Source organism: Pseudorasbora parva, chromosome 9, assembly GCF_024679245.1.
Source record: "Pseudorasbora parva isolate DD20220531a chromosome 9, ASM2467924v1, whole genome shotgun sequence".
NCBI classification, from domain to species: Eukaryota; Metazoa; Chordata; class Actinopteri; order Cypriniformes; family Gobionidae; genus Pseudorasbora; species Pseudorasbora parva.
The window spans coordinates 36,303,793-36,323,601 of NC_090180.1; the positions used below are offsets into that span (position 1 = coordinate 36,303,793).

Sequence of the window (19,809 nt, forward strand, 5' to 3'; positions counted from 1 at the left end):
GTGTCTACAGAGGCTTTGAACCCCTAGATAAGCCTAAATAAAGGCTATTATGAAATGTTAGATAACACATAAAAGAGGATGAATTATATGGTGGATAAGAGATCAAAAAGAACAGGATTTCTCCAGGATGCCCCCACATCAATATCTGGGGCATTTCTGGGGCTTTTTTTTTGTCTTGTGCCCATTTTGCCATATTTATAATGTAGGATCCACACTGCATCTGTTAGCTCAGTTTATATGTGACAAAGCAGGTGGCCCCACCCCGCCCGCTGACTGACAAATGCTGATGGGCCAATTAAAAGGCATGACAGCATTGCTCTAACTCCCTTATCCAAATGCTAATTTCCCACAAGCTTCTGGATCAGCACACAAAATCTGAAGCAGCTGCTGTCATCTGGCGTTTAGAGACAAGAGGAAAATAAACACACACAAACACCGTCTCTCTGGGCTCACGATATTCATATCCATCCTAAACGATATTCAGTATCAGATGTAAATGCAGTGCCCTGAGTCATAGTATGTTTCATATGGCACGTCAAACATTGCCTGGTGAATTCATGAATGCTTTTTGGGCAAATTTGGACTATTTTCTGTTGAACATCTTGACTATGCTGGTCCACCAGCAGTCTGGATCAGTATGGAAATTCTGGATTAAGCTGTTTTTTTTAGTAGGGTAAGGCAGCCTTTCTCTGTAAAAGCGTTTAGTGTAGGTGTCTTAAGAGACTGAAACATCAAAGGAAAGAATATAATACAGCTTAGCAAACACAGCTTAGGTCTTAAGGAACAGATGTGGCCCAAACAGCACTACTGAGTCACACTCTCTCCACACACACACACAGACTTCAAGAGAGGCTGAGAGAACAGTAATCTCTCCGATACGATGCAGACGACCCTGCCGACTTATTAGGCAAGTTTGCCACCCCGGGCTAGCGACATCATGCAGCGCTAACCTACTGACCCATATAGCAGGCCTCTCCATTTAGCCAAACCATCTTACAGTGAGACAACACAGTGTTGGACAGACACATAACGGCTGCACAACTAATTTGCAATATTTAAACCTCAAATGCAATGGAATGAAACCAAATGGCTTTTTAATTGTATTTTATTATAAAGGCCATTTTTGTAATAATAATAATAATAATAATAATAATAATAATAATAATAATAATAATAATAATAATAATAATAATAATAATAATAAGTATTATTGCTGTTAACGATAATAATAATTTGACTATAAAAGACTATATCTAAAAACACTATATAGTTAATATACAATATAATATATAATATAATTAATACAATATAAATGCTATTATTATTTAATTATTTAAATGGTTATTATAATAATAATTTGTATTATATATTACATTATTATTACAAGAAGTTGAAAAACTGACATAACAAATCAACAAAAAACAAAACAAATACAAAATAAATAATATAAAAGAGATCTGAGTCAAAAAAACAACAACAACAACAACAACAAAAAACAACAACACAACTTTCAGCGTCATTTTTTTGACCAATTTATGAAGCCCCATAAGACACACTATCAAACAAGGAATAAGAGCTGTGGCTGAAGCTCACTTTGTTGCCCATTTATACATTCAAGCAGGTCAAGCAGATCCGAGGGAACACTAGGGCCGCATTTACACGGCAGGTCTTGATGCACAATTCTGATTTGGTGACTATTTTTTGACGACACGCTTACGTCATCTTTTAAAAGCAACCCGCATCCGATATTTGCAATTACACTGCACACTGGCAAAACAGCCCAGACATTCTTAACCGTAAAAGGAAGTAAAATGGCGCGATATGCAATGGACGCAGTCAAAATGATTATTCAATGTTTTACTTTCCACAGTTTTCCACACATCTTTAAAGGTCAGCAAAACATTTCTCTCGTAAGGCGGAGAAAAAAAAAGAGGAGAGCCCTTGATTGCAGTTCGTGTCCACCTGAGTTGACCTCATTCGCCTCTGTCCCTTTTTCAATGACGTACGACTTGCATTTACTGGCGAATATCCGATTTGACCGCTTACATGGCAGGTGCAAATGCACATATCCGATTCATATCAGATTTATTAACACGTACGAGTGAGGCCTGAATCTGATCTGAGGATAACGGAATTCATGCGTTTTTTTTTCCTGCTTGCATGTTCAAATGTCATATGAGAGGAAAAAAGCGGAATTGGGTCACTTGAACCATGCAGTGTGAATGCGGCCTGGGACACTGCGTATGTCTCAGGCATTGTGTTTACATGACAGTCAGCTTTCGTCTCTTTCCTTGTTCATCTCCATCTCAGATCCACAGTAATTATCCATGTAGCACTCGTTACATTCTTTATATACCTGCCCTCTTCTCGTCCTCTTCATTTCTCTCTGATCCTGAGACAGAGAGAGCGTACTATTGGAATGGGAATATGGATCAGACGCTATTGTGTGATGAATCATAGCTATATCTAATTGGTGTTTTAATCCTTGACAATACAGGGCACAGTGACAGCAGCCTTCTGCCAGCCAGAGAATGAGCACAGAGTGTCTCCGCCATCTCTCAATTATATCTACTCTGTGTTACTCATTCGCATTAGGGTCCGCACATGTCAATTTCCCGCTCACTTCTTCGTTGGTAGCGGGCAATTACAGCAAGTTTAAATGCAGTCAAAGGGTTTTCTGTTCAGCTTCCTCATTATGGATTGCATAAATGTGCTGGAAACAGACAGACAGGCTGGCTGACCTCATAATTGCAATGGACGCACGCAGACATAGCACAGAAAGATGCAGCATGTAATATCGCAAACAGTGTTGCTGTCTAGCCCCTGTCTGGTCACAACTGAAGCAGCTGGGTGGAAAGCCAGACATCCATCCACATGCCACTGTGGAGGGACCGCTGGGATGCGTGTCTTTTGAGAATGTGCAATATAAATATTTTGATAAGTGAATAGTCTAGGTTGTCTAAACTATAGTCTAAGGGTGCTTTCACACTTGGTTCGATTGCCTGGACCGAACCTGAGTTCGATTGCTCCCCCCTCCCCCTGCCACCGCTGGACTGTGTTCATATTATATTCAGGGCTCGACATTAAACATGTTCATGTGCTTGTCATTCACTTGTCTGAGTAAAAAATGATAACTGTTTTTTTTTGGTAAATTTAATTTATTCTGAAGCAATATTCTCATGCTTGGGTTCGTGTAGCGCTATCCTATCGCGTGCAGAGGGAGTTTGAAAGACAACCGTTTATCCCGCCCCTCGGATTGAGCCCTGTCAATGGTGAGTTTCCAGACCAAACATCTTGATGTGGGTCTGGCTTGTCAGGCTGGTTTCATTTTATATAGTTAAATTTGATCTATACATTAAATTAAAATAAGACACTATATTGCTGTAACCAATCTAAAACTTTTACACCGAAAAATTACAACTGCATTAAATAATGTAATATCATTTGTTTTTTTGAATAGACAAATAAAAAAATGTTGGAAATTATGTTTAAACATGAAACTAAACCATCAGCAGTTGGCAGCAGGTAAGTCCTTATGAGTGAGTCATTGAGTCTGTTCATTCAAATGGCTGATTCATTCAAGAATGAGGCAGTCGTTTACAAACAGGTTATTGAATCTTTGATTCAACGGATTCATTCAAATGACTGATTAATTCAAAAAGGAGGCAGTCGTTTACGAACAGGTTATTGAATCTTTGATTCAACCAATCCATTCAAACGCTGCACCATTAGTAACATACTCTTGCTGTGAGATGCATTATGGTTCTGCTGTTTGAAAATTTGTTTGCTTAGAATCTTTGTTTGGAACTATTTTCGCTGCTGAAAAAGAACAAAAACAGTCAATATTGCATCTAAAATGTAAGTGACTTAATGTTAATTAAATATTTATGGAACTGTCATATGAAATCAGAGTCATTTTCAGTCATGATGGTGTTCAAGAAAACAACACATTAGGTTGTTTGATCATATAACATCATTGTTTTGTAACTGTATTATAAATATAAAAACTAGCAAGAAGGTGGCAAAATGAATAGTGTTGCTCACGTCACTTTTATATTTTTGTTTTTGAACTGTTGGTTTTGTTACCAAAGCTTCAGTAGGTAATGAAACTTGCGTCTATCTGCCGCAAATGTACTACAAATGCTCTAAAGAACACTGAAGACGGGCATAAATTAAATCTAAAGCTCTCTGCTTGCAGTATGTCAGTCAGGCTCATCAGAAAAAATTGTGAAAAACACAAAAAACAAAAAACGTTTTATCAAATCATATGCCATTCATAGCGATTCACTTCCACGATTTAGCATGATTGTGTTCACATCAGCAACGAACCGTACCGGAGTTCATGAACCGAACCTCAGACCACCTTTTTAAGCGGACTCGTGTTCGGAAGACAATGTTCACATCCTCCAAACGAAACCAAACTCTGACGTCAACCCGGGTGCGCACCAAGAGTACCAGTGTGAAAGCACCCTAAGTGATTTAAACAAATCACTGAATGATTAGGCTGGTATGTATTATTTTGAGGTACGCATGCAGGACGGGTTCTTCCGGTTCAAAAGAAACTGGACAGACCAAAACAAAATGACTCCATCCTGACATATCTCTAGCATGTGCACTCTAGAGGTGGTGAGGCTCGATCAGGGCCTGCCTGCTGCTTTTCATTTGCAGTGCGATGAATCATAGTGGCAATGATAAACACAATTCCACTGCTGTGCAGATAACTTCTTGGGATGTTGTCACTCACACACACGCGGTGCGCAGCAGAAAAGGCAAACGTTGGCTCCACCGAGGCAGAGAAGTGTCTTATTTCTTGCAGTCTTCTCGCTTTCTTTTTGCACACGCTTGCTCACAATTTGTACGCACACCCATAATCCCACATAAATAACATTCTTTTCCACACTCGCACACTGTCTGAGTTGCTGTTTTCACACAATCAAGGTTTTCAGGGTTCCCTCGCAGATCAAGTATTCTCGTAGAGTTCCTTTCACACACATATAGGCTATTCTCACTATATCACTATATTCTCTCTCTCTCTCTCTCTCTCTCTCTCTCTCTCTCTCTCTCTCTCTCTCTCTCTCTCTCTCTCTCTCTCTCTCTCTCTCTCTCTCTCTCTCTCTCTCTCTCTCTCTCTCTCTCTCTCTCTCTCTATATATATATATATATATATATATTTCTCACTGGCACAGGCTAGAATGAAATTGTTGAATAAAGTAATTCTTTTTTGTTTGTTTTTGTGTACTAAATATTCTTGTTGCTTCATAAAATTAAGGATGAACCACTGGGGTCACATGGACTATTTTAACATGTTTTTACTACCTTTCTGGGCCTTGAAAGTGTTCATTAAATTACTGTCTATGGAGAGCTCTTGGACTAACATAAAAAATATTTTCAATTGTGTTCCGAAGATGAACAAAGGTCTTACGTGTTTGGAACAACATGAGGGTGAGTAAATAATGATATCATTTTGTGTGAACTATCCCTTTAAGGTTCTCTTTTCTTCTAATGGTGCATTGACACCAGCCACGAATGAAGCGTTAAGCGCGAGTGAGTTAATGTTAAGTCAATGGAAAGACACAAATATTCTGCGGCGCAATTCATGTGAATGAGGCAATCCGCACGTAAGTAACCTGTAACCTGATGTGATTACAAGTGGAGATAGAAATCCCAAAAAACAATGAATCGTTGTTGTATGTGGAGACCTGGAGCTGTAAGTTGGATCTTCTTATAGAAACAGGCATAATAAGGATTTTGCTTGGAAGAGAGTAAGTGCGGACAATGTGGTAAGTTGTAAAAAATGCTGTAAAAAATGAAGCAAGAGTGTTGGTACTTGTTCATGAATCCTACAAAGCTCACATATGCGGTCCAATTAGACAGCTCAACATATTTTGAAATACTGTTATGATTCAAAAATTATTTCTAAGTAGGAAGCTATATATTGAGGATATCTATCTCTTTCTCTTGTGTTTTCATTATCTCTATCTCTCACTCCAACCCTGCAACTATAAACTCATAAGTATCTACTCTAAGACCTATTCACCACAGACGAGTCCGATTCAGTCAGATGTGTGTGTAAATGAAACTAATTTGCTATTGTCCGCTGAGATGTGTAATAATTCAGTTTTGGAAGCATGCTTGCATATATATTAAAATTAAGCCTGGGGTTTGGATTGTGTTGCACATATCTTAAAAATGCCACAGCTTACATTTTCTGACCTCATCTGCCTTATTGCATTTATTACCCAAGATCCTATCTCTCTCTCAACCTAACTCTGGCTCTTTCATACCAAAGAAAAGGTTCTTAGCCCCCTGCACACAACTTAGAATGTGTGAAACACCTAAAACGTGTATATAAACCCACAATCCCCAGCGTAAATCTGAACACTACTTTGGGCAGCATGAGATTTCAGAGGCAGCTCTGCGATCCGGTCTAAAGCTGGCTTTGCAAAGCACTGGTCGAGATTCAAGATTCAAGAATTCTCTCTCTCTCTCTCTCTCTCTCTCTCTCTCTCTCTCTCTCTCTCTCTCTCTCTCTCTCTCTCTCTCTCTCTCTCTCTCTCTCTCTCTCTCTCTCTCTTTCAAGCATTACACGTTGCTTCACTCATTTCATACAATTTTCCAGCAAATAAAGACATGCTTAATAAAAGCTTTGAAAAGATTTCAAACGGACTTAGGGCCACTTACTGAGTTGCTCTTTCCATCTAAAAGGGAGAAAGAGGGCTCTTTCAACTTCAGAGAGTGGGCTTTGAGAGCGTCCCACACTGCCCTCTGTCCCCTGATACGGAAACACGGCAGGGAGCAGAAGACTCTGTTGAGAGACACCAAGGCCAAAGCAGACTAGTCCATATAAACAGGGCTGAAATAACACTGATAGGATTCTGCTTATGGGCTTACTGGTTTGCTTATTAAATATGACTTTGAAGTCAAGGACAGGTTTTATAAAGATATGTAAAGGTGAAACAAGCTACTCAATGCGACTCAATACCATGGTAAAACAGAACCTCTTGATGTGCCTTAATGTTTTATTTAATCTTTTCCTTCACTAAAGGGATATTTTATCCAAAAAAATAAACTGTCAATATTTACGCATCTTCATGTCATTCCAACCTTATATGACTTACTTTCTTCCGTGAAAAATAAAAATAACATTTTTTTTTGTGTAAATATAAGTGTTTAAAACACACAATGAAAATCAATGGGGTCCAATTTCATTTGGATGAAAAGGCTCTTCAAAATAGATGTTATTTTCGTGTCATACAGGTCTGGAAGGTGAGTCTGAGGGTGAGTAAATGATAGCAGAATTTTTGCAAACTATCCCTTTAAGTTAAAATGGAACAATCATCCGGAGGTATGGAAGTTTGAGCATGGAGTTTCTTTAATGGAGAAACAGAGCTAAATCTGCCGGATGACTCTCACTCTCTGAATCTTTGTTCTGTAAGATGTGAGGAGACAAAGACACAAAAAAACCCCACAAAAAAACACCTTGAGGTTGTGCTATCAAATAAAGCTCAGAGGGTTACAAAAACACGCCTATGGCTTTAAAATGCTGTTTCACACAAACTCTCTGGCTCACACACACACACAGTATCTGCCTGGCAGAAGTGGATAAGAAAAAAAGAGTGTTTCTAAAACACATGCTGATGATGGGTGAAGGAGAGTTTTAAGATTTTGCAAACACCGAGGCTCAGTGTTTAGCCTTGTAAGTAGCGTGACAGTTCAGAGGGCTTGAAACTAAAATATAATCACTTCCACAACACATGCTAACACACTGACAGTGCACACCCATATATGCACCAAATTCATAAACACGTCTTCTGTGAATATCAAAATGAGAGTCCCACCTCATTAGGCATAATGCTACAGCAGGTGTAGTGGACAGTGAAGCCAACTTTCATTTTTTGAGCCTTCCTGCCTCCACTGCCATTATGTGTTTCATTGTTTCTCACATTAATAATGAATATGCTTTCAGCAATGCCTAAGCACCATGAGGGACATCGTGAGTGAAGAACCAGACTCCATCTCTTTACACTGTGATCTTGAACTAACAGGACAGGACAGATGACAACCTGTGGATACATTTCATGCAGTTCTGACATAGAACAAAGTGTTGCTGCAGTTGAACTAGTAAAACGTTGCACTAGCAAGGTCAAGGTTTCGATTGCCAGGGAACACAACTACAGTGACAAAATGTCTAGCTTAAATGGACTTTTAAGTTTGTTTGGACAAATCTAAGTAGCTAATCTTCTAGCCTGGTCAAGTTGGTCTGTCGGCTGATTTCTAAAAGCCAAACACCAGCTTGGCCAGAAAGGGAGATGTCTAGTATGTATTGCAAAGTTGAACAACAGCATAAGCTTAAGCCTAAGAAATTTGGGGTTCATTATTTTGCTCAGAGGTAAAATGGTGATATAAATGAACAAAGAATCTTACAGTTCCTGAGCCGTAACCACTACTCCACAGCACTCAACCAAATTCAAGCAGCTCTACCAGACCACCAAGATGTAATCTTCATGCATAGCAAGACGTTAAGTATCAAACAATTATTCCGGAATAACTCAACTCTGAAAAAAATTTGTACTTACGATCTAGGCCATTGATGTAGCGCATGGTGATCTCACAGTGGCCCCAAACTGCACTGACAATGGGGTACAGCTTTTTGCCCTTAAGGCCTCTGAAGGCCACTCCAAGATACTGTCCATCCACCATGAAGCTCAGTGTGCCCTCATCCATGTCCAGCACCACCATCAAGGCATCCGGCAGCACAAAGGCCTCCTCTGGTTCCAGGAAGCTTGGGTATGTTGGTACAGAAGAAGCCGGCCGGTTCTTACTGTTGTGGTAGAGCTTATTACGTCCCAGGTCCCAGCCCCAGGATTCACTATCACTGCCAACTAAAGAGGTGTAGCCCACCGAGTGCAACGGAGCGTCTGCCGTGGCCACGCCCACCACTGCGTGTGTGCCTCGCTGCCTAGAAGGCCAATGGATCCTCCAAACATGGAGTCCTCGTGTGTATCCCACTCGTCCACGTATGCCATCGGTACTTTGGGCAACCGGGTGCCGATGAAAGGTGAGTTTGTCGTCGTCCTTGATGAAAATGTTAAGGGAGCGGTCGTCCGAGTTCCAGGCATGTCGGAGCTGCTGCTCATATGTAGCGGGGGGCATGTCCAGAAGTAGGTCCAGTCGGGCTGGCTTGAAGAAATCCGGCCCTCTCAGTTCCCTCCTCAGGGGCCTGAAGGACGGCTCCCCACGCACATCTACGGACTTGATGCTCCCCGAGATCTTCTGGCCCATGGCTTGTCTGGTTGGAAAGGGGAAGGGAGGAGGGGAAAGGGAAAGGGTGGCACGACACAGGGGCTGGGCTTCCGGGGTTCGCCGTTACCTCATCAAAGCGCCAAGACGTCAGCCTGAGGCCCCAAAACTCACGTCAGCGTCTGGCAGTGGCGAAAGTGCCAGCCTTACTGAAGCCCTAGGAGAAAACACACCAACACACAATGTCATTAAAACAGTAATACCAGAGATAGAGAAGCGTCTGCAGGCTGTTTTTTGTATGAGTGATTCTAGAACAACTAAGTGTGAATCTCAAAGGTGTTAAGGATAAAAATGAGAACAGAAAAAAAGAACAGCATATTTAAGAGAAGTAGATAAGCTGAAAGAGAGGATCAGGGCTCTGCAGCCAAGCGCACGCAACCTGACAGCCTGTGAGAGACCGCCATGGGGAAGGATGTAATAATGAGGGCCGCAGGTGAAAACGTGACTCCTTCTGTATGACATACAGAAACACTGTACATGCACATATTCACACATGACAAGTCATGTCAACTCTAGCTCAAAAACAGACCAGCTTATTTCAACACAGAGCAATACAGACCCACACACATTGCATTTTATAAATCTTATAAATGGCATTCTTTCAAAACAGCTATAGCCACCACCACAAAAAAGTCTGTAAATGGAAGGACCCTGTCTGCTCTCTGACATTTTAAGAGATTCAATCACTTAACAGGTGGATTTTAAAAAGTCACTTTAAAAAATGAAATGAATGAGAGCCAATAAATGAATAAATAGAAAAATAAATAAATAATTTAAAGAAAATTGGAGTCATGCTTTCCTATACAAACCTGCTGCCACAATTCTAAGGTGTGGGTGACTGCCAGAGAATTGCTATGGTATCTTGACTTGATTTTTCACATTGTTGCTTTTGCAGTTGCTAGGGTCTTCTCTGTGGTTTCTATGGTGTTGCTAGGGTATTCTGTGTGGTTGCAAGCTGGCTCAAGTCAAAAATCTCTCTAAATATGGCTCAGGAGTTCAATGCCTATCGGGAGTAAGTCAATTAGATTTTTTTTTTTTTTTTTTTTGATTGGTTAGAAAAGTAGCATTTGTCCCCCCTCAATAAGATGCACAATTTGAGGCATCATTGGTGTCTAAGACAAATGGCATGGAACAAGTTACATGCCGAAGTTTAATACTTAGGTTCGGGTTTGTTCAAATCAATAACCCTAAGTATAGCAGCAGAAAAAAATGGAAGCATGCCAAAAAAAGAAACATTATTTATTTCCAGGTTCCTAGGAGAAAGTGCAAAGAAGAACTAAAAAGAGAGCAAAAGAGAGAGAATCAGTTCCCATCAGCCTCAGTGTCACAAAAATACCTCCACATCAAGAGTGTGCCGGAGCCTGGAGATGAGATACTGATGTATGAAACTCTAGCAGGAAGTTCCTGCTACAGTAAGTGACGCATTGCTTTTTCCTGGAACAATAGTCTCATCTCAGGAAGGAGCTCTACAAAAAAGACCGTTAGGAGACATTTACATAAGATGTGTTATTGTGTCCAAAGCATCTGTGCTGTTTGCGAAAGTATCTGCTTGATGCTAAGTATCTCACTGCTTTTTCAGCAGCATGAGGCCATCCATAAAAATATTTTGGTTTGCAGTAACAGCAAAAAAAAAAAAAGGGTCGGTAGGTAGGTCTATTTTTTTTTTTTTTTTCAAGTTTTAATGTAAAAAAAAAAAAAAATTGTTGGTGATGGTGATTACGTAGGTATGAATTTAAACAAATTAGCATATTGGGACTTGACTGACTGGGTCTTCAAGCCATCCCTCCGGGCGCATAGGCTAATTGCAGGCTATATAGACCACAAACAAATTGAAATATTTGTCAAAAACATGTTTATTGCATACATTTCAGGTGCATTCATTAAGAAAAGGTTCCAACCACCAGCTAGCTGTCATTGACTCATAGCTGTCAACCCTCCTGTTTTTTCCAGGTTTCTCACGAATTTTAGCTCTTTTCCCGCTGTCTTCCCGTTTTATTTTTCCCGTGATATATTCCGTATTTTTACGCTCGATTGTGTTAACTCAGAACACGCAACTATCTGTATCTCTGAAGTGGCTTGCACTTGTTGCTAGACCAACACATCTGGTGATATAGACTAGTGTATTTGAATATTAAAAAGGAAAAAGTTGTTTTTATGAATTCAATTAATTAAGTAGCTATAACCTACTCTTTACTGGTAAATATTACAGTAAACAAGCATTACAGACAATGGCAGACCATTTTTTTCAGAAGTTATTTTATTTTTGTAATATTATGTATTGTCTCTCTTTCCTCCTTCTTGACAGCCTGCATTTAGAATAATAGCTTTGATTAACGTTAATGATGAAAAAGGTTTAAAAATTGTTTGGATTGTTTTTCCTGCCGTCGAGCCACAGCCGTTCACTAAATCAGTTTCCCAACCTTTTTTCAGTCATGGCACCCTTTGAAAATGTTCTAATTTTGTGGCACCCCCATACATACGTTACTCTAGGGGTGTAACAGTACAGTTTGCTCACGGTTCGGTTTGTATCACGGTTTTAGGTTCATGGTTTCAGTACGGTTTGGTATTTGCCATGCTGATGCTTAACCACCTGGCACGCTATTGGTGGGTTTAACCTGATGACGGATAGAGAAACGATGAGTTGTTGCCTATTGATCATGCCCCTTGTGGTCTGATTGGTTGAAGGACTATCCAATTGTGTACAGCATCGTTTGAATTATGCTCGTTTATCACACCTCTTGTGCAGTAGAAAATACAGAGCAGACTCCCCAGACCAATGTTCAATCTTAAATTGAGCTTGGTCTGGTGATAGCCAGACATGGATTTAGCTGGATTTAGCTAAAATATCACAAAATGTATTTATTTCACTACAAATATAGTAGGCTATAGAACAGTATGTTTGATTATTATCTCAGGACTGTAGCTTGTTGGGCTGTTTGTGTGATGCAGTGTGACACAAACCAGCGTTGTGTCATGTTACACTATTACTTGTTAGAGTACAGATCATTACTGGACAAGCTGCTACAGTGCTATAAAAACAGCTCAGCTACACTACAAACATATTTAGTTTTGTTAGCAGCTTTTAGTTATTTAGCAGTGCTGGACAACACATTCACACTTTCTCAGACAATCCAAGCACTTAGGTCACTTACACAAAGGAAAAGGGAAGCACATACTGTACATGCACACAAATGCACCTCAGACTAACTCAATATACATTAAGGTCACAGAGAAAGAGAGAAGAGGAAAAAGAGAGAGCTGAAATCAGACGACAGGAAGGAGGGTGGCCAGACAGCCAGACAGCCAGTGCCCGGATTCCTGCGTAAGTGTTACTAATATTAAAGGAAAAATAAATGAGGTCATGTCATGAAAGAAGCGGGATAGAAGGAGAATGTATCTGTGTGTGAGAGAATGAATGAAAAACAGAGAGAGGCTGCTGCCCTAACATGCCACTCACAGCTATCATAACGTGTGGTAGGAGTCAAGGTGTTGGGTTTTCCGTATCGTATTTCAGAGCTGGAGAGTCAAAAAGGGTTTCACAGACTTGCTGCTGTAGAGAGCCACAGTAATGCATCTCATTCCGGTTGTGTTTGGTTTGCACACGTCAGTTTAACTAACATTCCCTCACTCAAACCGCTGTAGTCACTAATAACTGTAATATACACCGATGCAAACATAATTATGCTGTTAGTCTGGGAGTTGTAGACAGACTTTTAAACACTATTCTCACATTAGGTAATTACATGAAGGCTTGTAAAACAAGGTCTGAGAAAAATAAACGTCAGAGGAAGAAGAAAAAAGGACACTGATGAGACAACAAAAAGCTTTTTGTAGATCAATTCATTCCATTAAGCACCGCATCAAGTCTGAAAATGTATAAAACTGAAACAGCATTAGGATGCTTCAAAAAAGTTAACTTCATGCTCACTATTGTGCCCTATTTCTATATTTATGCTTACATAAATCACTGTACAAGCTTACATTGATGGATGGATGGATGGATGGATGGATGGATGGATGGATGGATGGATGGATGGATGGATGGATGGATGGATGGATGGATGGATGGAATGACAGAACTACCAATATGATAGATAGATAGATAGATAGATAGATAGATAGATAGATAGATAGATAGATAGATAGATAGATAGATAGATAGATAGATAGATAGATAGATAGATAGATAGATAGATAGATAGATAGATAGATAGATAGATAGATAGATAGATAGATAGATAGGAATAAACAAACAAACGAACGATAGACAGATAAATAGAAACAACGAACAAACAAACAAACGAAAGACATACAGACAGACAGACAGATATAAAGACAGACAGACAGACAAACAGATGATAGACAGACAGACAGACAGACAGATATACAGACAGACAGATATACAGACAGATGATAGACAGACAGATATACAGAGAGACAGACAGACAGATGATAGACAGACAGATATACAGACAGACAGACAGACAGATGATAGACAGACAGACAGACAGACAGATGATAGACAGACAGACAGACAGACAGACAGATGATAGACAGACAGACAGACAGATATACAGACAGATATACAGACAGACAGACAGACAGACAGACAGACAGACAGACAGACAATCATCTGGTCTGTTTCAGTGTGTCACACCAGATTGACTGAGTCACGCTGTAACTGGCATGACTGTACCATGCCTTTAGGCTTTACACTGCTGATATGAAATGCCAATATCAAGCTGAGGAGTGAAAAAAACATGAACTACATCAATTACACTCACTCTCCTCAGGGGTAATGATCCCGAACCATATGAGACACGACTAATGTAACTATAACAACCTCATTCTAATGGACCGCTGATGTGCTGTCTCCATCTGCTTAGCCATGCGAGACCAGACTACATATAAAAGCGGTCTGCCAGGGCCGTACATCTCCACATGGGAAAATGTCCGTCTGTGCTGACTTATCTATTAGAAAACAAAAAGCACTCTGCTGGTGAGCGACGCGTGTCGCTGGGATGGGGCAGTTATGGCTATAAGTCAGAGAGAAGCAATGTAAAAGTCGAAACAACCCTGCTGTAATTGTGCCCTATGGCTCTTCTGTGCTTGTTGTGCGCCGTGGTGTCGTCAGTCAAGCCAAATGTGTCTTTTTTCTGTCATTTTATGCAATATAAAGAAGGTCTTAAATCTGTAACATTTTGGGGGGTAATAAACATCTTCTTTAATTTGCCATTGTCCCATCATAAAAATATATTTTTTGTTTTCAGGTCTGCGTAATTGAATTTTCCGCCACTGCTTTCCGTGTTTCCCGAACGCCCTCAGGAATCAAGTGCTTGTTGTAGCTGTTCTGCATGACTAGAGGAATGATAATATTGCAGACCCCAGGCTGCCCACTTAAAAATCCTGAATGCTGTTTTATCACGATATTTAGTCTGTCCAGGCAATCTGATTCGCTGTAAGATGTGTGTTGCATATTCGGGGACATTTACACTTGGAGTAAAACCACATGAAATGGCTAAGTGTAAGTATACTCATTTACAAAACTGACAACATCACAGAAATCACTGTTGAAATGTGATAACACTTCCTCTCCTCCAAATTGCTTAAGTAAAACACATTTGAATCTGTTGTCTGCCCTATGTGGTGTGTTTCTGTGTGTTCACACACTGTTTAGTCTACTGGCCTTTACTGTGTACATCCTCATCTAAATTTGTTTATGCTTTAGCACCCGTCAGACCCTCAGCAGGGCCTCTTTCTCGCACGCTCTGTGGCACACGAGAGCTTGCGTTTCCCCCACAGGATGGTGGGGGGTCCGTGATAAAAAGCGCGCCTGGTGCCTGGCCCCTCGCCTGTGTTACCCTGGTCACCAGAGATGTGATGGACACACACACCTCTAGCCACCGGATGGCTTTGATGAGTAGGAACACACATTCGCCATCTGTTGTTTATCTTTGCATCCTCTCTCTCTCTCTCTCTCTCTCTCTCTCTCTCTCTCTCTCTCTCTCTCTCTCTCTCTCTCTCTCTCTCTCTCTCTCTCTCTCTCTCTCTCTCTCTCTCTCTCTCTCTCTCTCTCTCTCTCTCTCTCTCTCTCTCTCTCTCTCTCTCTCTCTCTCTATATATATATATACACGCACATATACATATATATTTCTTCAGTAGCATTTCTCTATCCTCGCTGGCTACTGTTATTCATTATTATATTTGTTATATAGTGTTATTCACTCACACTTTCTGTCTTTTCTTCCTAACAATTACCTCCTAGACTGTCAGCCCTTAGACCTACTTCAGGGCTGAGCGATATGACCAAAGAAATCATCACAATACAACTTTTAATATCAGTCGATATTGATAATTATCACAATAAATGTCAACTCTTTATGTCTTTCTAGTTTAAAGGCAGTTTTTTGCTCAGACACTCAACTGTGGTCAGACTGCTCTTTATCATCATAGCATGACAAACACTTGTCTAACAGGTGAACATTTCACAAATTAGTATGTTTTGTCTCTTAGAAATGCACATTTGACAGAAATCTGAGTTGCAATGCAGATGTAGAATGAAGTTCTTAAAAAATAAAAAAAATCTGCAAAAGATTTATATTGTGATAACTTATATTGTATAGGGTATCTGACTGTTCGAGTTAGAATTAAAATTACTCATTGGTCTTCTATATTATATAGATCAAGTAAAAAGCATTTGCCATGGTAAAATTAACTATACAGTTGGTACTGTATATACTATGGTATATACAGTAAATAATACTATGGTATTTTTTATGAAAAACAGTAGCCTAAATAGATGACAGACAGACAGATTAGATAGATAGATAGATAGATAGATAGATAGATAGATAGATAGATAGATAGATAGATAGATAGATAGATAGATAGATAGATAGATAGATAGATAGATAGATAGATAGATAGATAGATAGATAGATAGATAGATAGATAGATAGATAGATAGATAGATAGATAGATAGATAGATCGATCGATAGATAGATATGTATATAATAATATAATACAATTTGATATGAATATCCCACATTGATGCCACAATACCATGGTTATAAGATGCATTTGAAATCTTTTTTTAAACTCGCAATGCATTTGATTTGTGGTTTGTTTGGGAGACCTCTAAACCGAACTTGAGTGATTCTCACTCGATCTCACAGCGCTGTTTAGTGGTCACATAATTAAGATGGTCTTTTGAGCCGAGGTGATAAATGGTCAGTGTGGTACGGTTCAAGCAGTGGCATTGCTTCGTTCCACTTTTGGTGCATTTACCAAACTTTCTCATACACAACAGAAACTGCAGCGCTCATCAGTTTGTGGCAGTGTGACGGTCTGCAACACACATGGGCAGCATTATTTTCATAGTGCATAAACATCATATCGAACATTTATCAAACTTTTGCTATATATTATTGAGAAAAATTATATTGCGATAATTATATCATTTTATCTCCCAGTAGTTTCAACCTGATAAACCATCTTATTCAATCTGGTAAGAGATGCTAGATTACCTTAGTTCACCCCAAAAATAAACATTTTCACTCATTGTCATGTCATCCACACCCGTGTGACATTATGTCTCTACTGTGGAACATAAAAAGAGATATTTTAATTTTGTTATAGGCCTGCTGGGTGGTCTGATGAATGAGAGCTGGGACTTTCAAGCTTCAAAAAGGACGTAAATGCACCATAAACACCGTAAAAGTAGTTCATATGCCTTTTGCCTCTTATAAATTTATTTTACAAAATAAAATAAAATAAAATAGCTTTCTGTGATGAACAGACCTGAAATTGAAATGGAAAAACTGCTCTAATTCCCCTTTCCTTGCTTTAGAGAGTTCATTATTAGATCTGTATCTACTAATGAATCATTATTCGTTTGAATGATTTCAATGACTGAATGATGACTTAACGATCTGGTTACAAGAGTGCTAATTAGGGGAAATGTATTCAAACAGAATTTGAAGCTGTCTTCCGTAACTGTAGTCCTGTAACTTTTTTTGGTTAATAATGATCCAAAATCAATTTTAGAGCAAGCACACAACAAGCCAGTATTAAAAACTATCTCTATACCTTAGCCCCATTGACAGCGGAAATTCAAGCATGTCTGCGTCATTACGTCACGTCTATATACATAAAGAAAAAGTCTGGCTAGTAGTTGTTAGCCTGGCTCTGCCCTCCTACGTACTTCCGCTCAATTTTCATTTTCCTTCAGTACTACGTCTGGGACTGCGGTGTAGTCTTAGGTTTTCTCCGAACAAATTTTTACCGGTCCAATCAGCGAACAGAGGGATTGGCTGAGAACGATGACATTGATGTCGAGCGCTAGTTTGAGATGTAGTTCAGTAATGGCGGCGGAAAAAGATGCAAACTAAACCATTCATTGCATTGTGGTACCGCTGCCGAACATCCAGAAGTTAAAGCCGGAGCAATAACAGTCTTTGCTGGGGTTTGTTGGTGGCCATGATGTTGTGGCCCTCCAACAGGGTAAATTCGGGAAAAGCTTGATTTTCCAGATCGCTTCGTTGAAGGAGTTGGCTGAAGCTATTCTGACGGTAACTGTTTTTCGTGGGGTCGGAAGGTATCGCCATCATTTAAGTTACAGGGACTGGTCAGTTATTTTATTGCCGTCCGTCTCTCACCACCCTCGGAAAAATCCCCGGCCGAGTTACCTACTGCTTTTGACAAACGCAAGGTCGTGTTGATGTAACAGCTGTCCGAATCCACATCTCTGAGTTTTCAACAATATATCACTTCAAAATTCACTGTTTGTGATCATTTTTGACCACTGCAGAACACCATACGGTTGCTTTGCTGTTATTACGATGCATTTCTAGACTTGTATTTCCTTAAAATGCTAGAAAGTATTTAGAAGAGCAAATATATTTCATCACCGCTCAAACAAATTAAAATAAAAGCACTTAAACATTTGAATTTGTCCGTTATTTATAGCAGCATTTATTATCATACCAAGCATATGACATTTTATTTACAGCATACAATGATGTTATGGGGCGCATGAGCGCCGCGTTCCCGATAACAAAGCTCTCCTCTCCACCGTGGCGTGAATAAATCACAATCCGAATGCACGAGTTTTAGGTTTTATCCTATAGTTTTATTACTGAGGTGGCATGCACATGTGCACTTTTATTTTGTCGGATTTCCATGAGTGAAACAGGCGAAGGGCGCATGACATACGTCACGACCAAACGTTAGCGATTGGTTATGGCAGATCCAGAGTGGCTCAGGGCAAATCCAATAGTTTTAAACCTCAACAGGGTGCAGTATATACCGCATGTTTTTCAGTGGATAATTTCTAGCCTTTTTCTCACAGCAGCTGGAATAATTCAATTGATCATTTTGATGGCGATTTAGAAGGATTTAGAAAGGTCCGAACGACAATCACCAGACAACGGGAGATTCACCCGTAACTTAACTAAGTCAAAAGCTAAAGACTGTACAGAAATTGAAATCAACAGGTAACGCTAATACACACTAAACACACATAGTCACACAATACTAATGCTGTTAACACTACACTCTAAAAAATGCTGGGTTAAAAACAACCCAAGTTGGGTTGAAAATGCACCGACCCAACAATTGGGTTGTTTTAACCCAATGGTTGAGTTGTTCTTACCCAGCAATTGGGTTGTCTTAAGCAACATTTAACCCAACCACTGGGTTAAAACAACTCAACCATTGGGCTAAAACAACTCAATTGTTGGGTCGGTGCATTTTCAACCCAACTTGGGTTGTTTTTAACCCAGCATTTTTTAGAGTGTAAGAACCAGGACTTTTATAATATAAATCTGATTTTATTCGTCTGAAAGAAGAATGTCATACACCTAGGGTGGCTTGAGAGTGAGTATAAATCATGGGCTAATTTTCACCTTGGTGTGCATAAAATGTAGCCTGACAAGCCAGACCCACATCAAGATGTTTGGTCTGGAAACTCACCATAGACAGGGCTCAATCTGAGGGGCGGGATAAACGGTTGTCTTTTAAACTCCCTCTGCACGCGATAGGATAGCGCTACACCAACCGGAGCAACGACGGTGAAGGGGAGCTCGCTGACTGATTAAACATTCGCCGTATCCGGTCGGCTAAACTCCGAACACATCTTCCCTTTTTAAGAATGACTTCAGTGCCGCTCTTTGTTCTTTTCTCAGAGAAAAGCTTGACTCCAAGTCTTCCGGAGGCGCGGGCTGAGCTGATTCGAAAAAACCGCCGCCATTCGCCAGTTTCTGTGTTTACTAGAAGACTGTGTTACTAGAAGCATGCAAACGCAACTCGGCCGTCGTCATTATGGCCCCGCCCGCCGACTCTATAGCCTACACGATGTGATTGGGCCGTCCAGATTCTGAGGAATACAGCTCAGATAGGAATTTAGAGTTGCTAGACCACACTTGCGGGCAAATTAAATTTGCTGCCGCTAGGGTGCGTCTAGATTTCTAGGCTACATAAAATGTCTTTCAAAATAAATATTTAAAAAA

The 19,809-nt window shown here is 39.9% G+C and overlaps 1 protein-coding gene across 3 annotated transcripts in view; it reads right to left on the reverse strand.

Moving 5' to 3' along the window:
• Positions 1-19,809, reverse strand: part of spsb4a (splA/ryanodine receptor domain and SOCS box containing 4a) — a 105,057-nt gene that overhangs the window by 36,125 nt on the left and 49,123 nt on the right. For all 3 annotated transcript variants that reach the window (XM_067453268.1, XM_067453266.1, XM_067453267.1), the window contains exon 2: positions 8,577-9,457. In XM_067453268.1, the coding sequence (XP_067309369.1) occupies positions 8,577-9,282 (706 nt within the window). In that variant the 5' untranslated portion in view covers positions 9,283-9,457. The remainder of the gene's footprint in view (positions 1-8,576; positions 9,458-19,809) is intronic.